The sequence below is a fragment of the Lepisosteus oculatus genome, chromosome 14, assembly GCF_040954835.1.
Source record: "Lepisosteus oculatus isolate fLepOcu1 chromosome 14, fLepOcu1.hap2, whole genome shotgun sequence".
NCBI lineage: Eukaryota > Metazoa > Chordata > Actinopteri > Semionotiformes > Lepisosteidae > Lepisosteus > Lepisosteus oculatus.
The window spans coordinates 56,498,011-56,520,852 of NC_090709.1; the positions used below are offsets into that span (position 1 = coordinate 56,498,011).

The 22,842-nt window shown below is 47.0% G+C and overlaps 1 protein-coding gene and 1 non-coding gene across 2 annotated transcripts; both read left to right on the forward strand.

Moving 5' to 3' along the window:
- The first annotated feature begins 5,325 nt into the window (after window positions 1-5,325).
- On the forward strand, window positions 5,326-7,793 carry LOC138243133 (zona pellucida sperm-binding protein 3-like). Its single transcript, XM_069198635.1, has 9 exons — window positions 5,326-5,978; window positions 6,080-6,195; window positions 6,268-6,374; window positions 6,454-6,628; window positions 6,706-6,823; window positions 7,022-7,122; window positions 7,203-7,276; window positions 7,444-7,626; window positions 7,702-7,793. The coding sequence occupies exons 1-9, from the start codon at window positions 5,343-5,345 to the stop codon at window positions 7,707-7,709; spliced, it is 1,518 nt and encodes a 505-aa protein (XP_069054736.1). The 5' UTR covers window positions 5,326-5,342; the 3' UTR covers window positions 7,710-7,793.
- Window positions 7,794-13,395: 5,602 nt separating this feature from the next.
- Window positions 13,396-13,468, forward strand: trnag-ccc (transfer RNA glycine (anticodon CCC)). Its single transcript has one exon. It is a non-coding gene; the product is annotated as a tRNA-Gly (tRNA).
- Window positions 13,469-22,842: the final 9,374 nt, after the last annotated feature.

A 22,842-nucleotide genomic window follows, 5' to 3' on the forward strand; every position in this document is an offset into this window, starting at 1 on the left:
GTGATGCACCAGTAATATTTACTCTCACAAAAGTATTGTAATTGTATTGTTCTGTTCTGTAACAATCTTGAGTGACACAAACCTTCTGTTTTACTGCACTACACTTCTCCAGAGGCCAGTTCAGCACACAAGGATCCTCAGTCAAACAAACAATGCAATCGCTTGATAAAAGCCATTCCTCATCCTTTCTCTTAGTATTGGTGCAACTTTTGTATCCAAAGAAGGCGATTTGACAATGAAAGGTGCAATCATCTTAAAGAGAGTCTTCATGAAGGCATGCACAGCTTAAGGCACATGAAGCTGAATCCGTGAGCTGATTGACACAAAACAATGTCACTTCACATTATCCGCAAAGCTGTTTTGCTTGTCTGACCACCTCTTCGTACTTTACAGTGAGCGCATATATTTCAGTTTCTTCTTTTGTATTTTCCTTACTATTTTACTGTCCCTTTCCCCCATGTGGAGATGTATCCACTGCCAAAAGTGCTGTCTGATTATTTAAATTATCTGTAAAACTGTTACATGACTTCATCTAATTGTAAATTTATAAGACAGTCTGTGAGACATTTGTGAGAGTAACTGAATCCCAGGGCTGGTGTGGAATCACACACAGACAGGTCTTCTGTGTGATCTGAATCCCACTGCCCAGAGCTACAGACTGGTCAAATGGTCACTATTGTAGACACGACCATCGGACAATCGGCTACAAATAATCAATATACTGATCATATTGTCACTACTGGTGTTTATTACATAAATACTATATATAAATAATAAGATAATTCCACACTCATGTGTGTTATAAAACATTTATAAACATTTTGGGAGGCTGACATACAGTAAAGAAAGTAATACTGAAGGGCTGGAAGTCCTGGAAAGCGTTAATAGAACCTTCTTGCTTTCGACCTGGAACAGAGCCCACAACTGCCAGATCAGTGACCCCTGAGCCCAGTTCACAGAGAGGAGAACCAGGGGCTCTTCTATGTCTCTAAGAGGGCTGGGAGGAAGGATAAAAGGGGGAAATGTGACATGAGTCCAGGCTGTTCTGTCTGATATTGTTCATGTAGCAGCACTGATTGTCTGAATATCTTCTGGTTCTGGATTGTGAGGATAGAGAGCAGTACGGAGTTGAGATCCTGTCTGAGTGTGAGTCTGAGCAATGAATCTGACTGAGAAAAGAATAATGATTTTTTATTCTGCCTGAGAATTTTCCTGAGAATTTTTTTTCTTTTCCAAGTGGTGTTACATCCCCTTCAGATACTCTACACAGACTGCCAGAGAGAAGAGGAGAGAGAGATGGACAGATAAGAGCACACACAGCAAGAGACACATACGTCTTGATTTACTTTGAAGCAAGTGTTCATTTCTTTTCAGGAACAAGTTGTTTTTGAACTTCAAGAAATTCATACAACTTCTGAAAGATAAAATACAAATCTTGCTTCTCAGGACAGAAGAAATGCTGCAAAAAAATGCCAGTGATTTGTGAAAAGCAACGGGAATGTGTCCCTCTGCAGCTGTTAAACAAAGGGCTGGTGGGTCAAACGCACTCAGGGACGTGCTTCAGATTGTGATGATGTAAACATAATCTCCGCTAAAAATTGAAGGGATTTCTTCGCAAACCCTCTTGAATGTTGCAGGAAATCTTCGTGTTTTACTCGTGTGCAACTAAAACAAGTAAACAATTCAGTACCTAAGTCAATGTCCAAGAAAACCATCCTCACGTGTGGAATTTTTCTTTAACTGGCTGTTGGGAGAATTCATTTATACACCCGTTGTATCCTTAGCAAAAATATTTTAAAATTAGAACACAGATTTGTTGGAGAACTTGACAATCCTTGACAATCATTATTAAATGAGCATTATAGAAATGTGCGTTGATATTTTTAATATGTACCTTAATTGTAATATATATATATATAATTGCTTTGATATGGATGTTCATTTGAAGGAATTGAGGAAACTATGAAGGATCGCAGAACAACCAAAGATACATTTGGGCATCTGCTATTGGTAAAGATTAACGAATACAGTAAGTGTGAAGCTTGCACATACACGAGAGAAAAAGATCAGTTTAAATTCACTTCATTAGACTGACGGTGTGTATAGCAATGGATGGTTCCGATACATCGACCTCTGGGTTATGGGCCCAGCACGCTTCTGCTGCGCCACTCTGCTGACAGCTGTCGTAGTGTGATTCAACACAACTGCTCTATCTTTGCTTTCTAAAAGTGCGCCCGAGATGAAAAGTTTCAACGGCAAACACAGACGTCACTTTGAGCACTTGGTCTTTTATAGTACGAATCATCACACGCTGCTCTACATGGGCGTGTCTTCAAGATCGTTGAGAACCAAACCTTCTGCTTTCCGAGGCAACTGATTCTTTCCTTGTTAATTCACCAATCTTCAATGGGAATCAGTGAAACGAAAACCAAACACATGTACACACTCGCGTCCTAGCCTGAAAGAAAAATGATGGAAGCATTTGAGAAATAACAAGAGTAGTCTGAACAGCTCCAGTCTATCAACTGCTCTACAAAGTGATCGCTACTTCCACACCCAGTTTATAACGCTGAAAATGATTCAGGAAGCACAGCAAAGTTCAAAAAGCAGTGGTTGAAATGCGTCTAGATACATAAAATGACAGTTTCTCAAAAGTAAAATCTTAAGCTTTTAAATATTGTCATCCATATATTTTCGTTTTTCTCTTTTTTACATAACACGCTTTCGAGAAATAGACTGTCTTGTAATGAAGGCTGCATTAGAAAATGTGTGTCTAAATTAAAATCGGGTTTATGACTTCTGCGTTTTTCAGCTTAGCGCTTGGGTCTCGATTCAGATATTGCAATGAAAGCAACAGAGGAGTAAGTATTCCTTTTCTAAATCAAAGGTGATCTGCTCACAAGGAAGTATAAAAACTTCAGCGTTTACTTTTTGAAGACCGCAAATTGTTGAAACACTATTGCTTCATAAGCTAATAAGTAAGGTTTCTGAGCACGCATTGTATTACTAATGCTGTTATTAATAAAAAAAAGCTTAAATTCACATAATGGAATTTGGACGGCTCAAAGTAGTCTATTCCTTGTACAACTAACTTGCCCGCTGAGTAGAGTTTACAGCAACGGCAGCAGATATAGCAGTAATAGCAACAGCGTGGTTAGAGTGTCATAATACACTCTATGAAATTATTGCGGCTTCAGATCGTTTTGTTCTGTTGAAGCTGCCTACAGGCTCTGAATTGCTGACATTGGCTGTGATCTTTTTTCAGGTTTCATGAAATTCTTCACATATTTGAAATATTTAATTCGGGTTCGCTTAATACACGGTGCAAACCGTACCTGCAGCAGAATGCTGTGGCACATGAAGCCGTTTTGTTTATCGGTTGTAAGGATTTAGGAGCGTACTACAAATCGAGCAAGCGAAAAGAAAATTAAACAGGAGTCACTTTTTGGATTGCTAATTCATTGTGCTCTGCTCGTCTAGGTTCAAATCCCATCCTTGTCATGGTTAAGGCCTGAGACGTGTGTGTTTTTTCTAAACGGTGTTTGCATTTGTTTCCTCTTTTACTCCTGTAAACTCAGGATTTGTTTTCCTTGGTGGCAACAATACGCTTCTGTAAATGGTAGACTCTGCTTTCAAATGAGCTGCACCAGGCATTCGGATACAGAAGAACACAGGGATTTAAAATTCAGGAATACGAATGGCCAATTGCTTACAGCTAGGGTTTTTACGTTTTCTTATTTAGCGATTTGTGTATCAATCTTTTAACAATTCATTAAAATGCTAACAATATGTAAAATCAAAACAACAGCACCGTTAAATGCTGGGGAGACAGGTCGTTTTTTTTCCATCAGATGCCAATCTCTAATGCTGTGTGTGAGAGCTTACGTACCTTTCCTTTTCTCACATTTTCTGACAACTATTCCAAAGGGGCACCCTGTCAGCTCCTAATACTTTTTAAAAGTCTGCCTGCATGTTTGATTATTGTCGTTTTATTTAGAAAAAGTTCAATATTGATCATAACTAAAGAAAATTAGGATCACGAATAAAAAAAGGGCTGAAGATGCGAGTCGCTCTTGAATCAGAGCTGGGCGACACGGGCTTCTGTTCTGATATGATTGTACGAGAAGCAGGAGGAATCTCTTCTCTCCTATGGATCATGAGCTGAATCAGGAGTGAGACATTTCGTATGCTCGTGCATATGTTAACACATGACCTACATCGTAAAACTAAATTAAAAACTAACATTAAGTTGTCAAAGACATTCATTTATATACAAACAAGAGACAGACATAGTAATGATTCTACATTAACTTGTCCTGCACTGATCAGACTAATTGAAATGTATGAAAGCCCGTTTCCGCCAGGGAGTTACAAAACAACGCGCTATGGTATCGCAGAATTCCGACTAAGTAACTCAGAATTGCGACTTAGTAACTCACAACTCCGACTTTATATCTCACATTTGCAACTTCGAAATAGCCCATATTTCATTGTCTGTCCTTTTGTTATTGTAACGGATTCGGGTTCTAGCTAGCAAGACCTGGGTTTGAGCCAATAGAGTGAGGCACGAAGTAGGGTGGGAGCGGCGAGGGCACAAGCCCTAGAACCCGAATTCGTTACAATAACAAAAGGTCAGACAATGAAATATGGGCTATTTCGAAGTCGCAAATGTGAGAGATAAAGTCAAAATTCTGAGTTTTTAGGTCGCAATTCTATGATTCTAAGTCACAATTCTGAGATACCATAGTGCGTTTTTTTTACTCCCTGGCGGAAACGGGCTTCCATAGGTTCTCGGTGCTGCGAAGCAAAAGCAATCTCTGGAAAATCAGACAAATTATCAGATAATGTCAAAAGCTGATCAGTATTTCTTTACTGGGAAGCAAAGAAATGCTTGTATTACACATTTTAATATGACATGCAATTACACATGAAAAATAGTAAAATTATTTTCATTGCGGTACGTGTTGATAGAACAGCCCCCTCGATAAAAGAAAGTGTGGACGGACGTGTCGCATGTTCCGTACTCTGTCTGACAGCGAGTTTAACACACTTTCCTCGGAAATTAGAAACTAATTGAACAATAAATTAATCTGAGCAAATTTTACACGTGTGGGTGATTTAATTCTGTCGAAATTGCGTGGAACTCCTCCGCTGAGGTCAGATACACACGGGAAAATGTTCAGGCGGCTTCACGGAGTCCCGCCTCAGACTGGAATCAGGTTCTAATTAGACGCTGAGAACAATCCGGCTCTCTGTATGTAATTGATTGTGTTGATTGTGTGTCCAGGTGTGCGGTAACAGGTCCTGCCAGTATAAAAACCTAGTCACCGCGTTCACACTTTATGCTTTCTTGCTTCAACACAGTTTTGTGGTTTACTTATTTTACTCCTGTAGCAATTGAGCGGGACGTTAATTTGGCGATGCGCTCGTTTCTCTTTATGCTGTGCCTGTGCACAGGGGCCGGGCTCCCCGCACTGGTTTCTGCCGGGCCGGCTGGCTGGGACTCTCGGGAATTGGCGCTCCAGGCCGACCTCCCGGCTCCTGAAGACGCAGCCCAGTTAGAGGACTTGAACCTGGCAGATGCGCCCTCCGAAGACCTGTCTGCAAGCGAGAACGACTCGCAGTCCTTGGCTCCCGACTTTCGCCGCCTTCCCGTGTCCAGAGACGCGTACTCGCCCTACTTCGACAAGGAGAAGATGAAGCCCGAAGCCGGCAGCCGCCCCTTACCCGCCTACATCAAAAGCGTCCTGTTTCCTCCCCAGCGAGGGCGGCAGCCGGCTCGCCCGGCCATCGGGGGCACCCGAGGAGTGGCTGTGTGGTGCGACTCCAGCAGGATGTACGTGAGGGTCAGTCGGCTCCTGTTCGGCTTCAGCTGTCGGCCATCGGAGGTGACCTTGGGCAACTGCAGCGTCAGCCGAACCACACGCAGTTACTTCTACTTCATCTACGGGCTTCACGAGTGCGGCACCGAGCGATCGGTAAGCGGGTCTTCATCTACAGGCAGTGTATCGACGTGAGCTGTAGGGCCAGTGTCGGGGTTGCCTTTCCTGGGAATATCCCTTCCTCTGTGACCCTGCAGGTTGTCCAGGGCCGCCTGGTGTACTCCAACACTCTCCGCTATGCCCCGCCCTCCTCCAGTGCACCTGTGCATCGCTTCATTCCCTTCTCTGTGCCGGTCAAGTGCTCCTACAACAGGTAGGCAGGGCTCTGCTGCTGAGAAGCCACTAGGAAAGTGTCCAGATGCCCCTCATCCCCTCTGTTCTGCAGGTTCCACTACTCCTACAAGGTTGGCTATGTCCCCACGTGGGCCAGGAGAAGGACCTTCTTCAAGGACCTGAAGAACAAACACAGCTTTGTGCTGCTCACCACCAACTGTAAGCTCCTTGAGTGAGTGGCTCCTCCTGCCTGCAGGGGGTGCTGTGTGCAGGTGTAATGCTGCCTCTCTCTCTCCAGCCCGCTGGGTCCGGCTCTCTCCTAAGGATGAGTACTTCCTGGGTCAGCCCATGTACTTCCAGGCCACTGCCTACTTTGCCACAGCAGAGCAGAGGCTGTACATCCACTCGTGTTACGTAACGGAGAAACCAGACCAGCACTCCCAGCCCCGTTTCCCCGTGATCGACAACTTGGGGTACGTCCCCTTCTGGGAGGGGAGGTGGGCAGGAGCCCTGAGAGCCTGCAGGGGTTCATCCTTGTCCTTGTCCCCAGGTGCATGGTGGACAGCAAGGCAGATGGCTGCCTGTCCAGGTTTGTCCCCTCCAAGCAGAAGGATGTGCTCCGCTTCACAATTGATGCCTTCCTCTTCCAGAAGAAGCTGTCCAGGAAGGTACTGCTCTCAAAGGCTGCTCAGCCTTCTTGCTCTACTGATCCATTGTCTGCTTTTCCATCCATGATCTAGATGTGAACCAGACTGTGGCAGCTGTAGTGCCTAGAGCTGCCAGCTTGCCTTCACTGATGGCAGAAGGTCTTTCTCTGTCCCTCTATTGGCCTTGATCCCTTAATGCTGTGACCTTCCCTCTTGCAGCATGAAGTGACTGAGCTGTACATGCACTGTGTCATGGCTGTGGCTCCTGCTAAAGCAACACCAGGGACCAAGTCCTGCACCTACAACAGGGAGGCTAAGAGGTACTTCTGCAAGGAGCCTGCTGAGGGTGCTCTGGGACATGCCAGGTTTAGGCCTCACCTGTCCTCCTCCTCTCCTCCAGGTGGGAGGAGCTGTATGGTGACCATGAGGTCTGTGCCTGCTGTGAGTCCAGGTGTGCTGGCAGTCGGAATGAAGGTGGGTCTGGTTCTCTATCCCTTGTGGATGCATCTCTGCCCAAGAGACAACCATGGTTGGACAACTGAGGAATGATCCTGTGCTGGACAAAGGGACTGTTTAGATGAGTAGACTGTGGGTCTCTGGGTATAGCGGATCCCTCACTCCTGGGTGCTGCTTGTCCACAGGTACCAGGAGCCTGGTGACCAGTAGTCGGGTGGCTGTGGCACCAGTAGAAGCTCCTCTGGATGTGGGAGCTGACTGGACTGAGGATGAGGAAGGAGACCCTCGGAGCTCCAGTGAAGATGCTGAGAGCACCAGTGAGGATGTGGCGGGAGCAGATGACTTTGGAGATGTTGGCCAGTGGACAGGTAGGGTCTGGCAGGAGGAGCTCCTGTAGGGGTGGTGTCCTGCAGTGTAGCTGGATTGTTCTCCTTCCTCCCCAGGTGCCTGAATGAAGGCTCCAGCCTGGCCCTTGTGACTCTCCTGCCTCCACTTGCCTTGTAATGGCAACATCTCAATAAAGCTGTGAAAGACCCTTCTGCCTGCCCTTGTTTCTTTATGGTTTATAGGTTTGAATGGGGTGGAGGAATTCAAGGGAAGTATTTGTGGGGGTTCCCTTTCAAGAATGCTTCCCGTATTGCTGCCAATGAGGACTGAAAATGGCTGGAGTAATAAAGCGTTGTACTGGGGGAAGATAGCCGCACTATTCCTTGGGCAGGTCATTGTGACTTTCTTACTGGGGGAGAGACAGAGGTGTTCAATATACTGGCAGTCCTCCTGTTTCCTAGAGGGGTAGTGCTTATGGAGTGTGAGTTGCTACTGTAGTGCCCAGTAAGAGTGAGATCTGATGTCCTATTCTAGGCTGCACAAACTGACTAAAAGAAACACAAGGAAGGGATTGTCAACAGGGGCTTGGTGTAAAGTAGGCCTTCCCTTCCTTAGCAGAGGAACAATTCTGGTGCACAAACATCAGTGAATAATGGTGCAGTTAGAATCTTGGAGGTCTTGTCTTATGGGTGTTGGTCTCACAGTATTGGACAGTCACGGGAAGTATTAGGATTGAAACTGGAGATCCCAGTACTTGACTGGGAAGACAGGTGTTCACAACCACCTCTACCAGCAGCACAGACTGTGTAGATTGAGACTGAATGCTTACTACACAAAGCCTCTCCACTGTTTCAGTGTCCCATGTCATGAATTTCAAGTGAATCCTAGTCTCCCGTTGTGACTACCTATAATTTGCACAAATCCTGCTGGCCCACTAACACTGTTAATTTTTAGCCCTACTGCAATGCCCTATTAAAGTTTCAAGGATTTAGGATAAACTATATTATATAATGGTTCCAAAGGTGGCTTTGCAAAGCACTTGAAATAATTACAATAAGAATACACAGGATAAAACAATTCCAATAGACAGAGGAGACCATGGATGGTGGTACTAAGGAAAGTAGAAGCAGAGGGGTAAAGAATGGAACCAGTTCAGTAAAGGCTCGTCTACAGAACAAGGTGTTGAGTCTGAAGTTGAAGGAGTTTAGGGAAGGTGACTCTGGTATCCTTGGGGTGAGAGTTCCAGAGCATGGGGGCATAACAGGAGAAGGCCTTGTCACTCATACAGTGTAGATGGGAGTGGGGGACAGTTAGGAGACCAGAATAAGAAGAGCGAAGGTTCTGAGGTGGGGAGTAGGGTGATAATAGATCAAACTGCTACTGAGGTGCAACTGAAATGTGACGGCATGTTCTACAATTTATGCAAGAAAGGGTAATGTTAGGCTTTTATGGACCGTTGGTACAACAGCAGTGCTCAAGGATTCATTTCTAATATTGAGGACAATGGGTTATATACCCATCGTTCTTACCAAAGGATCAGAGACCTTTTGCTATATAAAAAGACTCCTTTCCACCACTAATTTATACAGGTTTGGTTCATTTGGGTTTTATCAGTTAAACATTTCAGTGAAGTCATTGTCCTGCTCGCGGCCGAGCCCGACACACTGTACCGTCTGGTTTCTGTCGCTGGGCGCTCACCCTGCGGTCCATATGGGTCCTAATGCCCCAGTATATGGTAGTGGCAATTTCCCTAAGGAAACAAATACTCCACATTAGTCTGAATGCCACATTCTTCATTGGTCCCATTACATCACAGAAAAACAAAACTACTCACTCTTTAATCTCGTCTAATCCAAGACGCACCGAATATCACAGTCTTCTTTTAACACGCATGCTGTGATTCCTCTATGTAGCAGAAATGACAACCGAGGAGCCGAGAGATTATTTCAGCATTTCGCGTCTGAACGGAAAACACAAACGACCAACTTGGAATGACTTGCTTTTGACGCTTTTCAAAGCCTTCTTTGTGCACGACGACTGCGCCACCAAGCAAACTATATAAATATGAGAAAACACGCAAGAGAGTTGTCACTCAGAGTGTCGAAGGGTCGATGTATACTGGGGATCAGTTGAAATGCAACGTCAGGACTTTTCCGAATTATGTCACACGAAGAGAGCACAGCCCTTTCCGCCCTGCCGCGTGTGTCTCGGTAACTCGCTGTGATCGTATAGTGGTCAGTACTTTGCGTTGTGGCCGCAACAACCCCGGTTCCAATCCGGGTCACGGCAGAATAGGGGCGTCTGCTTTTACTACTCGCACGAAAGAAGGCAAATAAAAGCCAATCGATGTGAACGAACGGCGCTTTACAGAGGAGTACTGCCTGACTGGATCGTTGATGAACGACAGAGGCCACTCCGACCTCTTCTCGGTTTTCTTCAATGACTTACTAAGGATCTTCTTCACATTCGCCCATGCAGGGGAAGCCAGTTACACCAAAGCAAACGCAGGAAAGTGCATTTCAAGCAGAGACCAGGAGGGACTTGTTTACACCGAGAGTGGGCGGAGAATGGAACAATGCGCCCAGCCCTGTTGCTGGAGCCGATTCTTGATGAGCTCTTGGGCTCACTAAGAGGCCCCCGCTGGATGCTAATCTTTCTGTTGTTCTTGCAGGTCCTGCGCTGCTTTTGAGCCGACAGAGCTCGACCTGGTCTGTCGGCACAGCCCAATTGCAAATGATCGGCTCCGCGTACAGAAGGAACGTGCGTTTGGTACAAGAGTGCACGAAGGCACCGGAAATACATTGGGAACAAATGACCGGTCGCTCAAGACCTCTGTGAAGTACAGGAGCGTGCAAAACGAGGCTGTTTACACATTGTGAATGCTTTCTCAGCCTTTACTTTTTCATTTATATGACATTTTTTTGACCAAGCACGAATATTCTTTTGTCCATATCTTGGCAACGGAAGCACAGAACGCCTTCAAACCAAATGCATTTTAAGGACCACGACATGTGGATATTTCCACAGCCTCTACATCAAAGTATCAGTGTGCTAATTATCTTTTTTTAAACCTCCGGTTTTTCATCGATGCGTAATTACGCAGTAACTGGAACCCGGGGGACCGCTGTATACACAAGTTCACAACGCGAGAAATACTGTTCAATACGGCTTCATGCAAAAAACGCATATGTAGAGAAAACCGGTTCAGGGACGCCAAATAATGTAAGAAAAGTGGCTCTCTGAAGGCACCAGTTCTGTAGGGTTTGGGCATTTACTGAGACAATTATTAATTGTAGCAGTAAATCACAAAGTTGATTCTTTTGGTGGCTTTAGAATCCAACCATGCGATATAACTCAAACAACGCACACACACAGGTACTAATACACGAGGATACATTTATTAATACATAGAATATGCATATAAACCTAACAGATCTTATCGAGAGGGTTATCAGAATACAAAAGATATATATTCAGTCAGTTACGAAGTGTTACACATATCAAGAGGACATACATTCAGTATATCATTCATTAAGACCGTTTCGTAAAGTGAACTTGGTTACAACTTCTACATTAGATACTCAAACAAGTACATAACTCTTAGGAATTAAATTGATATCAACTGGTTGGGATAACAATTGAATTCTCGAGCTGTAATGCATTGAAGTTGAATACTCATCCAATCTCTGGGGATTCAGATCTCCTGCGGGCACAAAGAAACAGTTGCAGGCTGTTGCTGTCCAATCCGCGCTCTCTGGCTCCGTGCCAGGCTGTGCTGTGCGGCTTGCGACGGTGCGCTGCTGATGCTCATTGTTGGCATTAACTAGCAAAGTTTGTGCACAGGAGAAAAGATGACTGTGGGTCCCAGCAAGTCAGGAAGAGGACTGGTCCGTTCCTGATGAAGAGTTAGTTCTGAATAGTGATTCAGCTTTCCACAGTTCCGACCTGTTCAGGAGGCCTGCTGCTGGTTACTCTCTGGCAACCTCCACTCTAGACTCTTAGAACAAAGGAAAGTTCTGGCACTCGGACATACTGGCCGTTCCGTGGTTGTCCGGGGTGAGTCTCAGGATGGTCAGGAGGCGCGCTGCGAGAATGTCCTGCCCTTGGGAGCCTTCTGCTCCTGGGCCGTCCTGCCCTGGAATTCTCCTTTGAATTCCCTTTAGAATTGTTGGATCTGAATCTGAATCTGAATCTGAATCTGAATCTGAATCTCCCAGGCTCTCTGTGTTGCCTGTTTTTACCTGGAGGAACTTCAGCTCATTGATTGGCTGAAAGTTCCATGGGCATCAGAGTCCCACGTGGGTTACTCGGCCCTACCAGTCCCTGATTGGTTGATCAAGGTGAGATATGAGTCACTTAGTCCTGACACTTAGGAATGCAATCCAGATGTCCAACTCGCACTCCCTAGACAGATAGGCACCAATGGATGACCATTGATCATGATAGCCAGGCTTAGCTAAGTGCATCCCCCTTTGGGAGCTGTCCTTGGACCTTAAATCACCTTGCATGAATGGTTTCTCTGTGGCTGCACCACAGAGATGAACAGAGAAATGAGGCCTAATTTGGGAAAGCTCAGAAACACTTAATTCTGCCTTATTATTAAGCCTCGCCGCTACACATATATGACCATAGGCAAAAGAATAGCGCAGTCTCCAATTACTCAGACTGTAAGCACGGGAATAAAGCTTTGTCAGAATTCTGAAACCCTTCCTTTATGTCCTGTTTTCATTCAGGTAAGAGTCAACTATATTCACAATACTACTGACAGCAGGAAGATTAAAATATTCTTTACTCAGCAGCTTATTAAAAACAGCTCCCATGATGTTCAAACCGATTTTTTACACAGAACACTGACACAGCTTTGTGTTCTGAATCTCTTTTTCTCTTGCTTTAATTTAATGTGGCACAATGCACTGGGATAGGGGTATTCTGTTCACAAACCAATAGCATTTAAACCACAGCACCCACAATGCTGCAAGTAAGTGTTTTGCACACTAAGCAGAGAGCGATGTCTTTCTCGTTAGTATAGTGGCGAGTATCCCCACCTGTCACACGGGAGACCGGGGTACATCAGGACGGCCACAACGCAAAGTACTGACCCTTATACGATCACGGCGAGTTACCGATACACACGTGGCAGGGCGGAAAAGGCTGTGCTCTCTTCGTGTGACATAATTCGGAAAAGTCCTGACGTTGCATTTCAACTGAGCCCTAGTATACATCGACCCTTCGACACTCTGAGTGACAACTCTCTTGCGTCTTTTCTCATATTTATGTAGTTTGCTTGCATGATGCCGGGAACAGCATGGTTGTTCGCTGCCATATAGTCTAGCCGTTAGGGTTCCTGGTTTTCACCCAGGCGGTTCGACTCGGTTTTGCCTCCTGCTTTCCAAAAGATCAGCACCATGTACGAAAGACCCGCATTAAAACTACTCGAACGTGCAAAACGTGCGAGAAGAGGGGGCGCTTGTTTCCAACCGAAACTTCTCGCGTGTGAGACGAGCTGATCATCGCTGTGGGAGGGTTACTCTGGTAGACAGGGCTGACCTTCGGCAATAGGATTTATAGTCTCCAAGATGATATTTGCACTTTCTGGAGAGGCGATTTTCTCCACTTCAGTAGCCCGATTTCGTCGATTGCGTGGAGAGGGCTGTAGAATGTGGCGCCGCCTTTCCTGCTCCGTCCATGACAGGCGTGCTGGTCTCTGGAGAGAGAGCACGATCCATCAGCGCACTCCAATAAAGGCACTGGAAGCAGCTGAATCGCATTGGCGAAGCTTAGCGCTGGGCCGCTGGGCACATCTTACCACCGTTTCTGTAGTGTAGTGGTTATCACGTTCGCCTCCCACGCGAAAGGTCCCCAGCTTGAAACCGGGCGGAAACAGACATCTTTTGTCGCCAGGCACAAAAGGGGTTTGGGGATTCGCCTAGCGCTGTGATCGAACAGACCCACTCACCTCTTAGTGTGGCGGGATCTGCACAGTGCATGTCACAGCGCATCCTGCTTTCACTTCAATGCGCGTCCTGATGTACCCCAGTCTCCCGCGTGACAGGTGGGGACAGGTGACAGGTCCTATACTAACGAGGAAGACATCGCTCTCTCCGACCCCCGGCATCGTGTCCCGACCCACCGTGCTGGAAGCCGACGCATGCTGTGATTCCTTTACGGAGCAGAAATGACAACCGAGGAGCTGAGAGATCATTTCAGCATTTCGCGTCTGAACGGAAAACACAAACGACCAACTCGGAATGACTTGCCTTTGACGCTTCTCAAAACGTTCTTTGTGCATCGAACAGACCCAGTGGGCAAAAGACGTATAATATACGTCTATTAAACGCATACCTTAGACATCTAAATGTGGTCTACAATTCGTCTAGAACGAAATTCTAATATACGTCTAAAGTTATACGTCAATTATACGTCTATGTTTAGACGTTCATTATACATAAATGGTTGGAGTTCTATTATACGGATAAATTTAGAGGACTATTATACGTATATGGTTAGAGGTCTATTATACGTATAACTTTAGACGTCTATTATACGTATATGGTTAGAGGTCTATTATACGTATAACTTTAGACGTCTATTATACGTATAACTTTAGATGTCTATTATACGGATAACTTTAGACGTCTATTATACGTATATGGTGTAGCGGCAATGCTTGTTAATAAGACAGAATTAAGCGTTGGTATGCTCCTAAAAGAGGCCCCAACTCACCCTCCATCTCTGTGGTGCAGCCACAGAGAAAGAATTCATGCAAGCTGATTTAAGAGTGTTTTCTTGTGATAAGAAACAAGCTCCCAGACGGGGATGCAATTAGCTGAGCCTGGCTATCATGATCAATGGTCATCCATTGGCGCCTATCAGTCTAGGGAGTGCCGAATGGACATCTGGACTGCATTCCTAAGTGTCAAGAGTAAGTGACTTATATCTCACCTTGACCAACCAATCAGGGACTGGCAGGGCGTGGTAATACCACGTGGGTCTCCAATGCCCGCCAAACTCTCAACCAATCAGCACACATCTGGGTCTTGATCAAAAAGGGAGCGCAAGCTCAGTTCTGGGCTCTCCTTGGCCATTTTCGCGCATCCTCAGAGACAATCACGTGACAACTGCTGTTGTCTGCAAAAAGGACTTGGACTTTGTTCTAAGCGCGAGGCCGAGGATCCCGTACGTACTCAGAATTCTACCAACGTGAATGCTCCGCTTGATCAACGGCAGCCTACAGTTGGACCTTCGTCGACAACCTGAATACCTTATTCAGAAGCAGCGCTGGACCGGGAACTAACCAGTTTCTTCCCAGGCAAAAGAGTGACTTGTGAGGACTCGCGGTCACACTCTGTGCATAGAGACTTTCTACTAGCCAGCCGGACTGCTGGTAGATCCCCTCGGAGCAACGACTGCCCTGCGCGCCGCAGTTAGATTCCTCCGCCCGTCCTACTCCGAGCTGCACCTCGACTGGTTGGCCGGTAGCCAGAGGACGCCGTCACAACGCCCATTGGACAACCGCTGGAACAGAGGCTGCAACAGAGCCTGTCAGCTGGTTTGGTGTTCGTGCCGGGAAATTCCAAATCCAAACACAGTGGATAAGTAAACCCCATGTTCTACATTGCGTCTCGAGAATTCAATTTTACCTCAACACAAGTTGTTATCAATTTAATTCATGAGTAATGTATTTACTTCTGAGTTTAGAGTAACAGTGGGTAATAACACTGATTAGCGATTTGGTAACCGAACGATATATATTGACATATATTCTCTGTTGTGTATCTCTTTGTGTTTGCATCTCTTCGAGATTATATACCTTGTATATTGATAACCCTCACCGTAAGGTCTTCCGCTCGTATCCAGGCAGACTAGTATATGTTTGGTGCACAGTTATATTAATAAATGTATCCCGTGTATTGAACCCGTGTGTGTGCGTTGTTAGTTGTTCTGACGATTGATTTTCTAAAAGCCCCAGTGAACAACCTCGTGATTACTGCTACAATTAATAATTGTCTCAGTAAACCCATCAAACCACTACATTTAATGGAGTCCCTGGGTGGGCGGAGTTTAGAATGAAATGAGAATCAATCGCACAGAATAACTGATATTGCTGTGAGTTCAAGTTCAGCACAGCACCGCGGCTTCTATACGCGAATACCGGGTGTGCTGATAACTGCGCAAAGAAATCCCCCTGTTTTCTAGCGTTTAGTGTAACGTGTGCTGATTGGAAATCCATCTGCTCGGGTGTTTAAATTCCATACTGTATTTTAGTAAAAGGAGAAAAAAAAGTAATACTCTTAACGTTTCTCTGACGTAATGACAATGGCTGCTAAAATGTCTGAAGTGGAGTCGCTTATAAGTACTATTTCTAGCGACGACAATCCTGGTTACTGGAGCGGTATCGAAAAGTTGAACTTTGATGATATTGAGAAGCTGCAAGTAGATTTAGTAGCCAAGGTAGCGAACCAGCTTAACACAGGAGGGTCCGTGAACGCAGTTCAGGTCCTATCGAGTTTCGCCTTAAATCTAGCTAAACAGCTGGAACTGTCTTTGTCCGAGCTTACAAAGTTTCAAAAGCTTCAGGGAAAGCTAGAAAGATATAAGGCGGAGCGAGTTGAGTTGCTGGATATAATCAGAGAAAAGAGAGTGAAAAATGAGGAAAGTGAAGACAGACTCAGGGAAGTTTTAGGTAAATTAGATGACCTGTCTGCTAGAGAAACTGCGGCTGAGGTAGCTAGGAGAGACCTGGAAGCGAGCTTGAAAGAAAAAGAAAAAGAAATTGAGAGTTTAAATGAACTCAGCCAGGAAAGGCAAAAGGAGTTAGATGCTTTCGTACTGGAAGCAAAACAGGCTAGATCCCACTTGCGTGCCAGCCCACCTAGCAGCCCGGAGCGCTCACCCAGCGCGCCGGGAGGAGGTTTCTCCCGGCCAGGGTCTGTGGTCGGATCGGCATGGGGGAGATCGCCGAGTCCTGCGCGAGACGCAAGGGCGATGCAATTCAGGCAGAGACCCCCTGCTCCTGATCACGGCCGTCCCCCTGCCCGCGGAGAAACCGTAAAAATTAATCTCCACTCCCTGAGGCAGTTAGCCAAAGATGTAGAAAGGTTTGACCCGTCAGTGTCAGGGAATAATGTGGAAACCTACATCGATGAGCTGAGACATACTTTGCAGTTTATGCCCGGAGCGTCCGAACAGGAAAAGGCTATGTTAGTAAGGAAAACTACTAGCCGAGCGGTACACGAGTGGATGTCCAGACAAGGACCGGAGGTCTGTAATAGCTTTGAGGAGCTGTGTCAGGCAATGATCGGAGAATTTTCGGCTTTTATCGATCCCATAGCTGCCGTGGCCGCTGCGCACCATATTAAGCACGAAAAAGCTGAAGCCCCTCGCGACTACTATGAGAGGCTTAGGCGCACTTATTTTGCAGGGCGGAATGAAGAGGGTTGCGAAGAGAACGTGAATTTCAAAGGTTTATTCATTGCTAATCTGCATCCCTCAGTCAGAAAAATGATTGTGATGCACACACTCAAAAAGCCTGGGGAGCTGAAGTCTCTGCTTCCTCAGAGCGAAAACCTGCTAAAACGGCCGTGTTCACCACTAAAGCCAGCAGGGTTGACGACTCGCCTCAGCTTGAGGGAGCTGAGGTTCCTGAGCCCGCTAAGCCCCGGCGCAAAATAGGCAGGCAGGACCGCACTAAGCGTCAGAGCCGCCGTGAGCGCTACGGGGAAGGCAAGGGCTCAGGCAGAGCCTATCATAAGGCTGGACGAAGGGAGTCGACTGCAGCTCGCTTGGCCCGGCTTGAACAAGCCCTGTGTCATGATATTAGTCCCCCCTCCTTAAGGGTACCCTTTCACTTAAGACTTTATTCTCTGCACCTGTTTCCCATTCCCAGCCCACCTTAAAAGCCAGGCGCTGACGCTCATCCGGTCTCTGCATCTGATTTCCATATCGTGCGAGTCCGGGACCTGGAAGCGCCTGGTCCCGTTAAGGTTTTAACCTCCGTTCCCGTTCCTGTTCCAGTTCCCCGTCCGCCGGTTCCGACCCGGCCTTTGTGGCTTTTAATTCCTTCTTCTGATGGATCTTCTGGTTTTGGACTTACCCTTGTGTTTTGGATATTCCCAAAGGACTACTCTCTCGGATTGTTCGCCTCGGCCACACCTTCCCCGTGCACCAGCGCACCTTGGACACGCCCCCCTGTCTTCAGCCCCGTATTCCTGCATGACGTTTCCCTAGTGTTTCCCCACTCCGTCGGACTGTGTCGTCCACATAGGGTCCGGAAAGAACTGTTCGTTACACCCTGCTTGAGAGATCAGGACAGGGTAAACCTTCCGCACCGAATGCCGGAAGCGTGAATAAGCTGAGGGGGGCCACGCCCCTTCTCACTGGAGGAGGCGGGGATCCACCCAAACCCCTCCCTCAGTCTATCTGATTGGGTGGGAGGGTTCCTGCCTGGAAGAAGGCTGTGACTCTGAGTTGGGCGCTGACCCCGCCCCTGAAGTCAAAGAAAAGACAGGCTTCCAACAATTCTTAGGGAATCTCAGCCAGAAAGGCAAAGCAAGGCGTATTTATATCAAGGTTTCTCTTGAAAACATCTTAGATAGAGAAGCACTGATTGACACTGGGGTTGAAATTAGTTTGATGTCAGCCGATCTACTCAGCGAGCTCAAACGAGTAGCGAAAGGAAAAGGCATCAGACTTAAGGTAGAACCGTGTAAGATAGATATTTCCAGCTATACCCAGGATCATGCCAGGATCACACACCGAGTGTGGGTGGCACTTAGGTTCGGGCCAATGAACGTGGTGCATCCTGTTTATATCTCTAGGTTTAAAACAGAGCCACTACTCATTGGCCAAGACCTGCTTGACAGGCTGGAGCCTCTGGTGGACTGCCAGCGTGGAAAATTGTGGGCTCAGGTCAAAAACCCTAAGCCTGTCGCAAAGCAAAAAGGGGGGTTCAGTGGTTATGCTGTGATCACACAGTGCCCCCTGAACACTATAGCTGAGTTGGAGGTTCCTCCTGGTTCCTCTGGACGAGAAATAAATGTCTCTTCTTGCTTTCCAAAACTACAGGGAAGTCGTGCCCTGGCCAAGGTCCCAACAGCCTCCATGCCACAGGAGCGGTGCTCCGAGCAGCCGCCTGATCCACCAGGTAAAGCAAACCCCTTTCACATCCCTAAAGAGGAGCGGATCTCCCCACTTGGTGATGAAAAGGAGCTTTCCCTGTGCACCCTGGCACCCAAGAGGGGTCAGGACCACCACCCCGCAGGGGTGGAAAGGATCCAGATGGCAAGAGAGCAGGTTGGTGAAGTAGCCCTCACCCTTAGCTCTGAGAGGTCCTCTATTAGTGAGGATCTGCTTGAGCAGCTGTCACAGGGCCACCGCCAGGTGCCCCTGGTGCAATATTCACAGGTTAGACAGGAGGTCCAGCTGGACACTGGGACTACTGCGCTGTGGACACATCTGATCCCAGATGCCGATTCCCTGTGCTGTGATCCAGGGAACCTGCAGTCAGGTAACATTATTTCTCACAACTACCAGGTAGTGAGAGAGACCGACCTGATTGTTCCTGCCTCAACGGCAGGGTTTCCAACACACCCAGTCCCCAAGAAGGGACAGGGAATGAAAGCCGAGCCGGTTTTCTTACAGCCACCAGCTCAGTCTGTCAGTCTGAGTCTGACCAACAGTGGTTCAGCCATACTGGAGCTGGATGCTCAAGCCACCCGCCTGCCAGCGCAGGACATCGCAAAGAGGGGTGTCAGAATCCCCGCCTGCACTGACATGGGCCTGGTGGGTGATAGCGAGTTCAAAGACAGTGAACTAGCTATCCCAGTGCTGGGGCAGCTCCCTGAACCCCTAGCGAGGGAAGGGGGGAGCGAGCAGGTGTCCTACACCCACACCCAGTGAACGATTGTAAACATGCCGATAGAGGGATTCCTCAATCAGGAGGGGTGCAGGGTGGACCTGAACAGTGAGAATGGGGTAACAATCCCAGATCACTCAGGTGCTCCAGATGACCACTCAGCCGAGGGTCAGGCATGCTCCACCGCTGCACCGCCCCCTGCAGGGTTCCTAGAGCACAGGCATGAACAAATCGAAAAAGCAGATGCCCTGTAAATGGAGGAGCAGCATCAGCAGCTGCGTCAGATATGGCATACTGAGAAAGACACCATGTACACGCTGCGCCAGCTTAGAAAGGCGACAGTCACTCAGAAGGAGATGACTGGGATCAGCCACCCTTAAAAACTTTTGGGAGGACTGATTGCTGCCGCCACTGTTGTGCATTTGCTCTTTTTGGTAGGTTTGTTTGTTACTGGCACTCTCACCCTGACTGCCCCAAGAAGGCAGGTGTCAGAAATGCCAGAGGGTAGTGAAAGACTGTATCAACAGAAGCAGCGGCTGGAAAGCCTAGGGAAAACCTTACAGGGCACAATATTAGCAGTAAACCTTCATGCAGCAGTGTTAAATAACACCCTCCACACCGTGGGCAGGATTGTCGACGTGTTACAGTAGGATTATGCTTACGTGCAACAGGTCAGAATGCTGATGCAGGATTTGCTTAGGGAGCTTAGTGCCACGGTAACTAGCCTAGCCATGGGACAGATTCCAACCTACTTGGTTCCACTGTCCTTGGTAGAAGAAGTACTGAGGACCACCACTTCTGAGATGGTGCAGCCAGTGCAAGTACATCTTGCATACAGTCTAGGCAGTGCCATTCCCATACATGTCAACCCCGAAGCCAAGGAAATAGGTTTCCTGTTGAACCTTCCCATCGTGAGTAGCAAGGATATCTATAGACTCAAGTCTATATCGAACGTTGGCTTCTGGAGGGGGGACATGCATGTAAAGTTGACCACCCCACCGCTCGTAGCTTACCAGGAGGATGATCCAAATTTGTACCTTGTTCCAAACCTGGAACTGTGTATGTCAACCAAGGATATCCACTGGGTATGCCCAAGTAAGCCATTCCTTAGGGACACAACTCAGAGGTTGTGTGGTATCAGAAAGGGGGCTGCCACTGAAAAGTGTAAAGCCACAGTGACGAGCAAAAGTGAGGTTAACGAACCCCAGGTTGAGCAGGTGGGAAAGATATGGCTGGTCAGCACACCACAGTTAACTGTTACAAGAACCTATGACAGACATGACACAGCTACCGAAGTGCAGCTACCCAACCAAACAGTTTTTCTACAAGTTTCTGAAGGAGCTATAGTGCATCTCAACGATTTAGCACTATATCATCTGGAGTCAGAACTGTATGAAACGGAACTCGAGATTGTGGACGCTTTCAGAGGACACAGCATTGACTTGGATGAGAGAATCCAAGAGACAGTAAGCCTTGAGGGTGTACAGTTACTCGAATTTGTTCTCAACGACACAAACTTAAAAACTACGCTGGTAGGTCCCAAGCACAGTCGTTGTGGATCCCCTGGGGCGCTGGGAACAGTAAACGTGGTCATCTTGACACTGCTGCTGGGTAGCTGGATCATGGCTGGGGTAATGTGTTGGATGCTGTTCTCTTGTATCAAAGCCTTGCGGGGTAGTTTGAATGAGACAAAGGGAGCAATGGTGTATCACCGAAATCAGGTAACCACTCCCAAACGTCTGCCTACTGCAGAGCTATCCGATACTGATAGTGAACTGCCGGAAGTTTAAGGTCTAGGGCTAACGATGACGCCCGATGCCTCATTTCTATGTACCTTATAACTGAGAGCAGGTATACGCAATGTTCTTTCCAACACTATTTCCTGTACCAATTCTCGAGAGGTAATGTGAATATTGGGTGGTAGAATCCACCGTGGTACAACAGACATCACTTAACTCTGTTTTTGTTTTGAAGGCAACAACGCCTCAGGACCTCGTGACCTTCAAAAAGGGGGGATATGTAGCAGCAATGCTTGTTAATAAGACAGCATTAAGCGTTGGTATGCTGTCCTAAAGGAGGCCCCATCTCACCCTCCATCTCTGTGGTGCTGCCACAGAGAAAGTATTTATGCAGGCTGATTTAAGATGTTTTCTTTTGATAAGGAACAAGTTCCCAGACGGGGATGCACTTAGCTAAGCCTGGCTATCATGATCAATGGTCATTCATTGGCGCCTATCAGTCTAGGGAGTGCCGAATGGACATCTGGACTGCATTCCTAAGTGTCAAGAGTAAGTGACTTATATCTCATCTTGACCAACCAATCAGGGACTGGCAGGGCGTGGTAATACCACGTGGGTCTCCAATGCCCGCCAAACTCTCAACCAATCAGCACACATCTGGGTCTTGGTCAAAAAGGGAGCGCAAGCTCAGATCGGGGCTCTCCTTGGCCATTTTCGCGCATCCTCAGAGACAATCACGTGACAACTGCTGTTGTCTGCAAAAGGACTTGGACTTTGTTCTAAGCGCGAGGCCGAGGATCCCGTACGTACTCAGAATTCTACCAACGTGAATGCTCCGCTTGATCAATGGCAGCCTACAGTTGGACCCTTGTCGACAACCTGAATAGCTTATTCAGAAGCAGCGCTGGACCGGGAACAAACCAGCTTCTTCCCAGGCAAAAGAGTGACTTGTGAGGACTCGCGGTCACACTCTGTGCATAGAGACTTTCTACTAGCCAGCCAGACTCCTGGTAGATCCCCTCGGAGCAACGACTGCCCTGCGCGCCGCAGTCAGATTCCTCCGCCCGTCCTACTCCGAGCTGCACCTTGACTGGTTGGCCGGTAGCCAGAGGACGCCGACACAACGCCCATTGGACAACCGCTGCAACAGAGGCTGCAACAGAGCCTGTCAGCTGGTTTGGTGTTCGTGCCGGGAGATTCCAAATCCATACACAGTGGATAAGTAAACCCCATGTTGTACATTGCGTCTCGAGAATTCAATTGTACCTCAACACAAGATGTTATCAATTTAATTCATGAGTAATGTATTTACTTCCGAGTTTAGAGTAACAGTGGGTAATAACACTGGTTCGTATCCCGGCAGACTAGTATATCTTTGGTGCACAATTTATTTTAATTAATGTATCTCGTGTATTGAACCCGTGTGTGTGCATTGTTAGTTGTTCTGACGATTGATTTTCTAAAAGCTACAACGAACAACCTTGTGATTACTGTTACAATTAATAATTGTCTCAGTAAACCCATCAAACCACTACACTATTGAGCCATGAAGAAGACCCACCTGTCCCAGTGTATTACCTGTAGTGTTACTTTCAGAAAATCATAAAAAAATAAAGAGGCCACAGCCACAGCAAGGTTGTATGAGGTTAGGGGCCCTGTCTGGT

Bases quoted from the DNA above. Each gene is read 5' to 3' on its own strand.
- LOC138243133 (XM_069198635.1), top strand. From the start codon at position 5,343: ATGCTTTCTTGCTTCAACACAGTTTTGTGGTTTACTTATTTTACTCCT. The intron at 6,375-6,453 runs GTAAGCTCCTTG...CTCTCTCTCCAG, and splicing joins TGTGCTGCTCACCACCAACT to CCCGCTGGGTCCGGCTCTCT. The intron at 6,629-6,705 runs GTACGTCCCCTT...CCTTGTCCCCAG, and splicing joins CCCGTGATCGACAACTTGGG to GTGCATGGTGGACAGCAAGG.